Source organism: Sesamum indicum, linkage group LG4 (genome assembly GCF_000512975.1).
Source record: "Sesamum indicum cultivar Zhongzhi No. 13 linkage group LG4, S_indicum_v1.0, whole genome shotgun sequence".
Classification (NCBI taxonomy): domain Eukaryota; kingdom Viridiplantae; phylum Streptophyta; class Magnoliopsida; order Lamiales; family Pedaliaceae; genus Sesamum; species Sesamum indicum.
In genome coordinates this window covers 3,226,381-3,239,011 of record NC_026148.1, presented here as the reverse complement: position 1 = coordinate 3,239,011, position 12,631 = coordinate 3,226,381, and the positions used below count along the sequence as shown (strand labels likewise).

The 12,631-nt window shown below is 36.3% G+C and overlaps 3 protein-coding genes across 5 annotated transcripts in view; 1 reads left to right on the top strand and 2 right to left on the bottom strand.

Annotated features, from left to right (window-relative positions):
* On the bottom strand, nucleotides 3,102–6,515 carry LOC105160055 (vacuolar amino acid transporter 1). The gene is given in 8 exon segments (XM_020693315.1): nucleotides 3,102–3,573; nucleotides 3,576–3,662; nucleotides 3,744–3,924; nucleotides 4,016–4,039; nucleotides 4,234–4,448; nucleotides 4,546–4,744; nucleotides 6,120–6,173; nucleotides 6,480–6,515. Coding segments are annotated over 8 exon segments (945 nt in total). The 3' UTR covers nucleotides 3,102–3,424.
* Nucleotides 5,625–10,942, bottom strand: LOC105160054 (pentatricopeptide repeat-containing protein At3g14730). Of its 3 annotated transcripts, none has more exons than XM_011077319.2 (4): nucleotides 8,702–10,942; nucleotides 8,426–8,585; nucleotides 6,314–6,479; nucleotides 5,625–6,173 (listed from the first exon to the last, which is right to left on the bottom strand). In XM_011077319.2, exon 1 carries the CDS (start codon nucleotides 10,692–10,694, stop codon nucleotides 8,814–8,816), a length of 1,881 nt encoding a protein of 626 aa, XP_011075621.1. In that variant the 5' UTR covers nucleotides 10,695–10,942; the 3' UTR covers nucleotides 5,625–6,173; nucleotides 6,314–6,479; nucleotides 8,426–8,585; nucleotides 8,702–8,813. The 3 variants fall into 3 exon arrangements, with proteins under 3 accessions (XP_011075621.1, XP_020548816.1, XP_020548817.1); XM_020693157.1 differs by having other exon boundaries at nucleotides 8,426–8,582; XM_020693158.1 differs by lacking the exon at nucleotides 6,314–6,479.
* LOC105159902 (phosphatidylinositol 4-phosphate 5-kinase 4) overlaps nucleotides 11,606–12,631 on the top strand; it is a 5,183-nt gene continuing 4,157 nt past the window's right edge. Inside the window, 2 exon segments of the mRNA XM_011077114.2 lie at nucleotides 11,606–12,624; nucleotides 12,626–12,631. The exon segment at nucleotides 12,626–12,631 is cut by the window's right edge and continues 816 nt beyond it. Of these exon segments, the coding sequence (XP_011075416.1) occupies nucleotides 12,302–12,624; nucleotides 12,626–12,631 (329 nt within the window). The 5' untranslated portion in view covers nucleotides 11,606–12,301.

The window sequence follows — 12,631 nt, the reverse complement described above, 5'->3', positions numbered from 1 at the left end:
CACCCCCAAGAATGTTAATTTTATCATACAAGCTACCCAGACCTTTTTACTATCATGAATGGTTCCTGTAATTATGTAAAAAATACGAGTAATTTGTATAAATAAACTATAAATCAGGGTGTAAATATGTTAATCCCCAAATAATTATATTATGACTGTGAATATTCTACATGCATTCAACATGCCTCTCTATTACATTTTTCATGCCTTTATGCAGCCTAATAACATTGACATAGATTTATTAAAACACACTAAAACAAAATTTATGTTTCAAACAAAAAATGTTTTTTTCTATGGTATATATAAATCATATTCAATAAATACCTGCGTTGAAAAGTTATTAGCAATGCCGCGGAGGACACACATTTAGAACTTTTAATTTTCGTCAATATTTTTTTTTTTTTGGTCACAGATTCAAGTTCTCGGGATTTGGGAATTAAATATAATTTATTTTTTTTAAAAAAAATAAGCTATACAATGCATTCAATTAAAAAAAAAATCTATTATACTAGACAAAGTACCACATAACTCGATTACATTCTAACTTGAATTTCCTAATGCAGAGCTGTTGAAAAAAAAAAAGACGATTTTCCAAGAAAAGTAATTCATAACTAAATAAAATGATCCAAGAAAAAATATATTTGAGGCATCTACATAATAAATAATATATCTTGAAAGTATACTTTAGTACTGACTTGAGATCTCTGATTTTGACGAATACGTCCCAAAAACTACACTTACAATACCAGTACAATTGTGCTTATGCTGATAATCATCTATTTAAAAAAAAAATTAAAAGTAACTGAAATTAAGAAGGTTGCATAAGTAGAAATTTCATATTGTTTAGCATATAGAATTTTGCAACTCCTACATATAAATATTTATATTTTTACTTTTTTTAGTCAGAGAACAAATGAAACAGGCGTTTTGAAATTATTCAACCTCTAGAGAGTGGGAATTTTTCTTATAAAAATCAAGTATGAGATGTCAAAATGTGTGTATCACGCCATATTATCAATGGGAGTTACATCGTACTGATTAGCATGATCTACACTATTTGGTATTTCCACACTCAATTCATATAACTAAAAAACCAAAAAAGGGAGGAAAAAAAAAAAGCCCACTTAAATTGTAATAAAATTAACTGATTTACAACAGTTTCGACAATTACATAAAGCCAAAAAAATAAATAAACAAGCAAAATATAATTATCGTAACCTGTGTTCTTATAATTTTTTTCTCCGAAATCCTTATAAAACATAAAATGGACACTATAACCGCCTGAAAAGAAACATATCATGCATTATTTCACAAATCATGTCTGGACATATACCTTTCAACAAAAAGTATGAATATATAAATAAGTAGCAAAAGTAAGGGTTGGGAATCATAAGGGGATACCAATAGGTTTATGCACTCCAAATATACATTCTAATAAAAGGACAGGCCAAGTCAAAGGTGCACATCATTACCTAAACAGACCAAACATTGTAAATATTGCAGAATCTCTTTTAAGACCTACATGAGTTAGTGCAGGTAGTCTAGGTTGTTTTTTGCTGATGAACAAAAGTTGCTTGGTGTCCTAAAAGTTTTAGTTTGTGGATGCAACTTAAAGGTGAAAACAATCCTTTCTTTTGTGATTTGTTAATGAGTTTCTTCCTACTATTTTGTGCTTGCTCGACCAAAAGCATCGTTGGAGTATTTGCGAAAGTTTTTAAAAGTATTTTTTTATTTTTAGTTTTAGGGATAGTTATATTTACACTCTCTGATTTATGGTTTATTTACGTACGAAAATCATTCATTTTTTAAAACACCCATTAAAAACATGAACACACTCACATAAACTACTCCTACTTTTTTAAAAATTACACATACAACCCCCAAAGCATCAAAATATTTACAAGCTACCCTTACTTTTTGACTACTATGGGTGATTTATGTAATTACCCAATGGATGATTTATGTAAATAATTTGACGAGGGTATTATCCTATTTATATAAAAAGATAGAAAAACCCCTCATTTAGGGTAAAATAGTTTAAAAGCTGGCAGGATCCACACGCCAACGCACGGGGTGGGTCCTTGGAGCCCCAACCCGCTCCAAAACCCGAAAAGCTACTCGATTGGAAGACTTGATGCTCCACCGTGTGATTAAAAGCAATGGAGCGCTGAGATAGAGACACGTGGCCTAGTCCATCTGTACACTTGGGCCCTGTAAATACTTCAAATATGAGCCATTTTAAAGTAAGTTGCATTTATTGCTTTCAACTATAAATCTTCAGATCACATATTTCTTTCTCGGCCCGAACTAACTCGACCGTCGGAACATCCCCAACTAACCTAACGTACATGTTTTAATTCTCATGACCCATAAACGATTTGGGGCAAATACATGGCAAGCTCGAATCAATCAAGGAGGTCACATATGATTACTTAATTTTAAGAAAGCGGTTTTATGGTGTTTGACATATCAGTTTCTGCATGTGAAATGTATAAAAAAAAATAAGCACTATTGAGCCAAAAGTTAGAAGTAATACCTTGAGGGGATGTTTTCAGTAATTTTTATTTTTTTTATAAAAAAAAATCAACTTTATTTTTAATGACCTTATCCTCGTTATAAAAATGTGAGTTCAGATATACTATTCTCAATTTATTCTTCAAATTTACACATATAGAATTGATATTAAACTTTTCAAATAATTTCAACAATTTAACACTATTAAAATGAGCTAATGCTCACCACAAGCATACTCAGAAGAGAGCCAAGCAAAGACATCACAAGACCTGCGAAAGAGGAAATCATGCATTAACACCTTTTATTCTCAAATTAGATATTATTTTGGATTTATTTTTATTTTTATTTTTTTGTAAAAGTCAATATTTTTTAAACTAAATTATCTTGAGATTTGATTATATACTCTTTGATTTTAATAAATATATATAAGTTTGAACCATTGAGATACTAGATGTAATTTCTCAAACCACAGGCAATCTATGTCTAATAACACCAAAATTATCCCAAGAAGAAATGAAAAAAACTATGGATGTTAATTTACAGTTGTCCATAATGCAACTTTTGGAACAACTGAATCAGGTGGCATGTTGAAAGTTATCTGGGATAGTGTCCTCTGCCCAGACATGAGAAAGCCCAGCATTGCAACTCCTCCATTATCAGTTCTAAGTGAAAATACATGTGATATTGTAATAATCTGGAAATGTTGTTGCTGTGTGGAAGCTGATCCAACCATACACTTTTGGCATAAACACTTTGTTTGATGCTAGGAATATGTTGGTGATTTTCACAGTGTTCTAAGGACATCCTAGTTATGTACAGTTGACGGGTGGTCGTGTATTGCAGTTCTGTTAGTTTTTACTTTTTCGTTTTTGCAAATGTTCCGCCAATCTGTTTTGCAATGTCTCGAGAATCATAAAAGCCCGCTTACCATGCTAAAAAGTGCTTTGGTGAACTTTGTTTTATCGACCATCGACTGATATATATTCAGCAACACAGGATGCCCACCATAGCAGAACCCATACACACCAATTGCAAGAGGAACTCCATGTCACTTCAGAATTCACCTCTCTGACGGAAGCCAACACCGTCAACCGTCCCGATCAAAATCAAGCAGACAACCGTAACTAAAGTTGCAAGAATGTCACCAGCTGAAAAACAAAATGAAGATCAACCTATCAATGTTTAGTTAAAAGAAATGCTTAAAAGAGATCAGCATATATTTTTAGCACCTGAAAGATATGATATCAATCAAAGATTCCTCAACCAAAAGGTTGGTAGTATTACGAGAGCTGCAACGATGACGAAGAAGTGGAGGGAATCGAGCTCAATGCCCGCCCAATTCAAAAGTGCTCCAGGGAAAATCCCGGTGAGATTGTCCCCCTCCGAAATGATAAGCTCCACACAGTATGACTGGGGTGATGGGAAAAAAAGTTTTTAAGTGTTTGAGAACTCAAACATGAATAGCTGAACCTGGATATCTGAAGTAGAGTGTTCCACTTACATATAACTCTACATACAAAATGATCTGCACCAAGAGCAGCAGAACATCAGTATCAACTAGTTGTAGGATTCTCAAGTAAAACGACGACACATCAATCATCATGCGATCCCCATTCAAATGAAATTAAGTACTAAAAGCCATTAACATTTCATTAAATATCCAAAAGTAAACAGTCATATAAATCTTGTCTTTTCAGCTACATTAAATGTGTGAAGTACCGATATGAGAAGGCGTCCGTATCTCCCAAATGCAGCTTCTCCAAGGTCCGGGTATGTTATGATGCTTTCCCTGCTTTCAAAGCAGCATTTCATAAGATAAGCTGTGTAAAAGCAGATAAGTGTAAAGAGAATAAGAACAGCCAAGCTACTCCAGCCAGCTTCTTGCATTGTATACAGCATTGAAAGGAGTCCAACTCCAACCATCAAGTTCACACCTGTACCATATAACATGACTATAATTTCATCACATGATTATCGCAAAATGTTAAAAGTGTTTTAACTCGAATCTTGGTAGAATATGAGCTTGTTTACCATTGAATACTGTCTGAGAAAAGCTACATCCATGTCCAACTGGGAGTTCTTCGGTTAGTTGCTTGTGCAACGACGAATTCCTTATCCGGGGTAGTGTTACTCTAGAGATACGGTCCGAGTCGTCTTTCTCCTCGTTCGTGAGCAAACTTGTTTTTGCATGACTGCAATTAACATTGCTGTTTGCTTCATAGAACGAAATCTAGCACTGGAATGACGTCTCAAGATTCCAAATTCTGGTCAGCAGAAATAGCATAAGAGTCAGCTGTCTCCCTGCTCCAAAACGAAAAGGGTAAATCACATCCATATCCCTGATGTTCATCAGCAATTTTTTATCGTTGTATGAATGCAAAAGAGCGGTGGAAGAATTCCATTTATTAAAGCAATTTTCTCTTTCCTTTTTCCCTTTTTGGGGAAATATAGAAGAAAACAGAGCCAATATTAGCAAAAATGTAATTTAAGACAGGGAAAAAAATAGCCTGGAAAAACTTTACTTGCAACTCTGAGGCCAGAATGGAGGGTGTTGAGCAGCATCACCCTCTCCATTGCCAATCCTTTTCGCATCCTCTTCAACATCATCATCAGAGTTTTCCAACATGAATACTGATGACTCTTTAGGAATATGTGCCATCAATGTGTGTGTATTTCTGCCGCCCACAAATTCAAGAAAGTTTATGTTCTTTTATAGAGAGAGAGGAGCACCACTATTTTTGTATGAAAAAAAAGGTTAGTGAGTTCATCTGTTTGGAAAATACATGCATCTGTGTGGGGCTCCGTAAGTATATGAGTTTAATATCTATTCATCAACCTCATACATTAATTAATGAATGTGTGGAAAAATGTGAACAATCCAAATGAAGAAAATACATCCCAGAATCATTAGTTTTTTCTTTGTTTTCAATCCAGAACGATATAAATGTTATTAGTTCTAATCACCAACTGAAATAGTGAGACAATCAAGTCCAAGTCTTTTGCCTATGAAATTAACTGCTGGAGTCATGTAAAGCTGGTTCTTTGTTGGCTATCCGTAACAGTCTAAAGATATAAATTTATTAATGGTGAAATAATAAGATCGAAAATACTTAGGGAATAAGGAAAAAGCTCATAAACCAACTAGTGAACTTCTGCAGAGATGGTAGAGCTCACCCGTGCAGTTCCAACATATGGTTAGTCTCAGCAATCTAAAATAATCCAAATTTTTACACTCGAAAAAAAGAAAAAAAAACCTGAGAAACATTTGCAGGACACATGTGGATGAGGTTCTAGCCTAACAGAACTACACACAAAGGTAAGAAGCTCCGGCCACATTATATCCTACTTCTCGACTCATACAGCAACATGTATAAGTCTCCTATCAAGAGATGGGTGCTCAGCCAAATTTTCAAAGTGCCATTAGGCCTTATTACAGGTTCGTGTGACTCATGCACGGGGGCTTGCACCATTATCTGGACTCTAGAGATTAAACGCTGATGGAGAGGCAAATGATTAAAGAAGCCTCCATCGTAACGGACCATCACGACCTCGTGGTCGATGTCAAGAGTTACATTGTATCAGTGCTGAGAAACGTTGGTCGATACATATGAATGTGAATACAACTCAGGCTCATCAGCAGATTCTCTCTTCCAGGACACCTGCCATAAATACATATCAGACTATTGTTATATTCAAAGATTTAGAAGGTTAAGTTGATCATTTTTCAGAAGTTTTCATTTCACAGGTGGCTACATGCTGTTTAATTGCATTTGACAGGAGGGTAACATGCTATCTTTACCCAATTTCCAGGAGGAGTCATCTTCGCATGTGGGAACAGTCAGGCTACAACTCTATAGCAGCAGAAACCAGCCCAAAACCCACAGAGGCTTGGTTTAACTTGGAAGGATGAAAGTCCTCCACATTTTCCACGAGCACTGGGAGTTGTCCTACTCCTACCAACTTACCTGTGGAAACCCAATAATGATATCATCATTAATCATCCTGACGGACCCTTTCCCATCTGTCTATAGTTGCATATCACATTAATTATAGTTATCATGGACATGCGCTGGATGAAAACGCTAAATCATGGAAAATCCATGTCCTCACAAGAATTTTAGAAAAGGATGAAATTCTCCAAAGAATCATCTCTTGCATATTGGACATGGACATGGTACTGACACGCTCTAGAACACACTGGTCACGAGGATGAAATTCTCCCAAAAATCATCTCTTGCACATTGGACATGGACATGGTACTGACACAACTCTAGACCGTGTCAGTCACGAAAAGCGTATTCAGGAACTAAACAAAAAAGAACAAGTTCAGGACAATATGTCTAACAAGAATAAGCTGATAGTGTGCTGCAGCGTTTTGGAAATCGAAGCTTTCTTTTTATATTTACAAATAAGAGTTATCAAATTTAAAGAATTTCTAAACTTAATTGAAAAAATAGTATTATGTCATCTAAATTCATTCACATTTTCTTTTTACATTTCTTTCTTTCGAAGGTTATCTGTACTTCTTTTCTCTTTCAGCAATATCATAGTTTACGAATCACATTCACTTATATCCAATGCTATAATTGAAATGACAGTCCTCATTAATTGTATCATATTTCTGTGAATTATTTTACCAATTGCCCACACACAGTACAATTATAATTATTGTCTATAAAATTTATAGGACACCTATGCCCGAGCTGATCTCTGTCCTAAAATATTTGAATGCTACATGTCCTGTTTCCATGTCGTGGTATCCATGTGCATTATAGCTGAAGACCAACCCAATTTTTATACTAATAGACATGTCCAGGGTCTTATTGTGTTTCTGCTTCCCCAAAAGACATACAATAACATACACCATTAGGCAAGAAGTAAAGTTCTATAAGAAAGGTACTAACTTAATAGAAACTGGAAAGGACCTTGTGACTTGGTTTTACCATGCAAACATAGTTCATTCCTAACTACATCATATTAGGTTTGGTTTGTGAGCTTGACCTCTCAACCAAAAACCTGATAAAGTTGTAATATATTCAAGGTACCTCATTTTCCCTCTAATTTCAAAAGGGCAAAGAGACTTTCCAGTAAAAAGAGTTCCAAACCAGCAACTAACATCTGAAATTCAATGCTCAGAAGTTGTCTCCGAGCTGAGATTATTTGTGTATTTTGGGGGGAATAGAAACCGAACTGCCATGATTAATGTATGGATACTTTGGCAATCACAATTTCCCAGACACTCAAGCATAATCAACACCACAAATATGCTTTTAGGCTTAAGGTCCTCTTAAAGCTACTAGGTCCTCAACAGAATTGATCTTGAAGCCAATGACTGCCCAGGCTCTGGTGCTACTCAGCTATCCAGAACTCCAAGTTTGTTACACCCAGTCCAAAGAAAGATTGTTTCCCCCACTAATCCCTAGAAGGCATATCTTCTCAATTCCAAACCTGGATTTTGTAGGTATATATCTAAAATTTTCCAGTTTGAGATTTGGCGATGAAGGATCCACAAACCTTCTTCTGACATTTCAACAGCTCAGTTTATGATTCTTCATTGAGATTATCTTATCTTAAAGATCTCACCAAGAGTGTCTTAAGGATCTCATCAAGAGTGTCTTAAGGATCATTATAAAGACATCAACAGCTTTTTTCTCCAGAGTTTAGAGTATGTTTTCTTAAACAACAGTAATCCCTCGATTTTGTGCACCAAAACGATCAGGCAACAAGGACATGAACATTTTCCAGACAAAGCATGTCTTGATCAAGGCATTTTCCAGATTGTAGATGGTACTCATGGTATGCATTTGTTCATTAGTAAACATCATCTGTCCATTATTAATCAAGACACCGGAACTTATAAATCTTGGACACTGATGCAGGAAGCTCTCCGTAAGAGATCAGAGCAAGGTACCTTTCTCAAGTAGACAACACGAGCAACTCTGATATTATCTCTTTATATGCACCCAGCAATCAAGGTGGTAGAACCTCGAATTAGTAGATTGTTTTCTCCCTTGAAATGGTAAATTGGGATGAACACACCTTCTTAATGTTGTCGGTTGATATATCGTCTACTGAAGCAGAAAAAGGGATATAGTAAATTAATCCAGGAATAACTGAAGAATATAATAGAAAAGTAACATGTAAAATTAACCAAAAAATACTGATTTTTTTCAAACTTGATGCTAACCTTTGTTCTAACAGCATGAGATTTCATTTATGATAAAGTGAAACCCATATTTTGGGATCTCAAGCCTATGAATCCATGGGATACAAATTCATTAGCCAGTCAACATGAAATTTTAGAAACAACTCTCCATGGCATCTACCATATATCCACGCTCCCGTAAACATGCGGTTAGTGAATCTAAGCCATCATAGAGGAAATGTTCTTCAGGATGACTGCGATCACCATTAAGAAACGCATGCATACCATCACTAAGTTCAATCCAGCTGCAACCAGGTGACTTCTTTACATCTTGTTGCCTCATCGTATGTCTCAACTCTGCCACCTGCTCATATCTTCCAGCTGCTCCATAAATATTAGACATCAAAACATAATTTCCACAATGCTCTGGTTCAAGCTCAAGCACCCGCTGTGCAGCAATCTCAGCCAGGTCAGCATTCTCATGGAGTCGACATGCAGCCAAGAGCGCCCTCCAGACAACTTGATTAGGCTCGATTGACATATTTGAAATCAACTCAAAGGCTTCCTCAAGTTTTCCAGCTCGACCAAGCAAGTCGATCACACATGCATAATGTTCAATAGCTGGAGTAACACCATATAGTGGCTGCATTTCTGCAAGAAGTTCTCGCCCTTGGCTTACCAAGCCTGCATGGCTGCAGGCTGCTAATACTCCAACAAAGGAAACCTCATCAGGCTTTAATCCACTCTCGCACATGCAAGAAAATAGATCCACTGACTCTTTGCCAAACCCATGCATACCATATCCCATTACCATAATGTTCCATGATGCAACATCCTTAATTTTCATCTTTTCAAAAACCAAACGGGCCTCCCTCATGCTCCCACATTTGGTATACATATCCATAATTGCATTATCAGTGTATGTATTACCTGCCTTGTCCAACCCATTGATGATCATATAGCCATGAATCTCTCTACCAAGCATCAATGCTGCCAAAGATGAGCAAGCAGGAAGTGCGGCAGTAACAGTCACTAAATCAGGCTGAAACCCAGAACTTACCATCACCTTCAAAAGTCCCAGTGTTCTGTCATGATCACCGCATTGTTCGTGAACACTTATAATTGAGTTCCATGAATACATGTCCTTATCTATCATGTTCTCAAAAACCACTAATGCATCTGCAAGTTGCCGACATTTGCCATACATATCAATTAGTGCATTCAAAACTGCAACCCCTGTGTCATAACCCATTTTTATTGCAAAAGCATGAACTAGCATGCCATCGTGAATCTCTCCAGCCAATGCTAAAGCTGATAATACCCCAGTAACAGTGAACCTGTTAGGAATGAGCCCATTGTCAGCCATCCTCCTAAAAATGACTAAGGCTTTATCAAACCCACCAATCTGAACATATCCATTAATCATAGCATTCCAAAGCACAACATCATCTTTCGAAGGCAATCCCTCAAACACTTCTAGGGCATCACCCATCAACTCAAACTCTAAGTAAGAATGCAACAATGCACTACCTATAAACAAATCAGAATCGAGCCCAAGTTTAAACAACAACCCATGAGTGTTTTTCAAATCCACAATATTCGAACAAGCCTTAATCACACATGGGAAAGTAAACTTATCAGGAGCTACACCAAACAACCGCATTTTACAGTAGAACTCAAAAGCTTCATTTGGCAAGCCATTAACGGTTAAACCAGCTATAAGAGAATTATAAACAAACACATTGTGAACATTGCTTGACAAACGAAAAACAGATACAGCATCAGAAATGGAGTTGCACTTGGAGTACATATTGATAAGGCTAGTAGCGGAAGGAGGAGAACCAAGATGACCACTAACGAGCATCCGCGAGTGGATTTTTCGGCCTTTCCCTAGTTCTTGATTTTGCGCGCATGACTGAAGTAAAGCGATGCAAGTTTGGAGATTAAGATCTTCAGTTGGCTTGGAAGATAATTTGCGGGAGAACTGGACATGGGTTTTGCGTAGCTGTGTAGCCAAGAACATTCTTTTATTCATTCAAACGAAGATTTTCAACAAGTAGAATCGATTAAGAATGCTGGAATAGGTGGCGGAAGCACCTGAAATTGGTGGCCCCGCCGTCTACGGCGAGGGGGCAGAGAGAGAGAGAGAGATGTGAACTGATAACTAATCAATCATAAGCTAGCTGATAATATTCAGTTCCCTCAATCTTTCTGTTCTTGGTTTCTGTTAATTTACTGCTGATAGAACAATGGGATGTCCCTATCTGCAAAATCATGTCCCTATCGTCATGAACACTTGACATTTGATTTTGAGTTTCCCTATATATATTGATTATGACCTTTTCAAGAATTCATGTAAATATTAGGATAATTATATCCTTCGTTAGGATTTGTCTAACAAATAAGTTTTTTTATTAGTCAAAATTTACTGAATTTATTGATGTTAATATAAAATTGAATGAAAATTGATATTTACCCTCGATTGTCTTATTAATGATTATTGCAGGTCAAATATTTTTTTTCAAATGAAACTACCCTTATAACGTTGAAAATATACCTATTTACACACATTATGAGGATAATTTGACTATAAAAATTTATTTGATCTATTATAAGTCAGTAATAAATTAATTTAAAAAATTATATCTAAAACTACTGAATCTTATTTTGATCTAATAAATAAGTTCTTATATTAATAAAAGTTTATTAAATTTATTGATATTAAAAAAATTATATTTATTAGACGTAAGCAAATTTCAAAAGTATTAAAAGTAATTTTCAAATCAGAGAAGGAGTGTAGTTATACCAAATTTTAATTTCAATGTCATGAAGAACTGTGTTTGTGTTGGGGGGGGGAGAGAAATATGATATTCCCGTATGAGAAATGGAAACGAAAAGTTGTTAATAATTATATATACATATATGTCTGTGTGTGTGGTGGGGGGGGGGTGTTGGCAGGGCTATATCTATACATACATAGATCTTAATTCCGGTTACCTCGACAAATGTCAGAGAACTAGCTCATCTCTAGACCGGTTTTAGCGGTGGATGAACTGGTCTTTCTTACAATTTTTTTGGGCATTGCATGCATGACATCTCAATGCTGTTGCTGTGAGAAAACCAATCATTGTCTGAAAATAGAGCAGTGGGATTTTCTCTGTCCCATTTTGACCATTACATTCCCAACATATGTCATCATGAGAAAAATGATGATTGGGTGGTCTTTGTGGATTTTTTACATCACATCATCCAAGAAATGTAGGATTGGATCATGGGGTGGAACAAAGACAATTATGTAAAAGATTTGTTGGGTAAGGAAAATTTTCTTCTTATTGTTTGGTTTAGGTTGTCTGCCTCCTCTTTTCCATTTTCATCACACGTAGGGAGGAGAGAGAGGGCGAGGTAGGAAGTGGGGCATGAGAGAGAGAGAAGGGAGAAGGAAAAAAGAGAGTGAAAAAGATTGATCTTTTCTTTCCATTTTACATGTTTGATGATTTGCATGGCTGAGCTATGCAAACACCATAAAGAAAAACCATTGAGATGATAAACGCAGATTGTCATGTACATTGATTTGGATAGGAAGAAGGTAGAAGAATAGAAGAAAGGTTGTCCTTAGGAGATCTATAAATATTTGCCTTAGCCATGAAAGCCTGGGAGGCGACCGTCCGTAAAACACAGGCTGCAGCCAAGAAACGTGCCAACACAATTTTCGGCACATCTTATGCAGTAGAAAATGTGGATGAAGAAATTGAAGATCAAGAAGAAGAACATGCCAGTGGGGAAGTTTATCAAGCAGAGAGATTTCTCCCCAATGGAGACTATTACACCGGTTTTTGGGCCGACAATTTCCCTCATGGACAAGGGAAGTATTGGTGGACTGATGGATGTATGTATGTGGGAGAATGGTTCAGAGGCAGAACAATGGGGAGAGGAGTGTTTAGTTGGCCATCGGGTGCGATATACGAGGGGACT

Coding starts and splice junctions, on each gene's coding strand:
- LOC105160054 (XM_011077319.2), bottom strand. CDS start 10,694: ATGAATAAAAGAATGTTCTTGGCTACACAGCTACGCAAAACCCATGTC.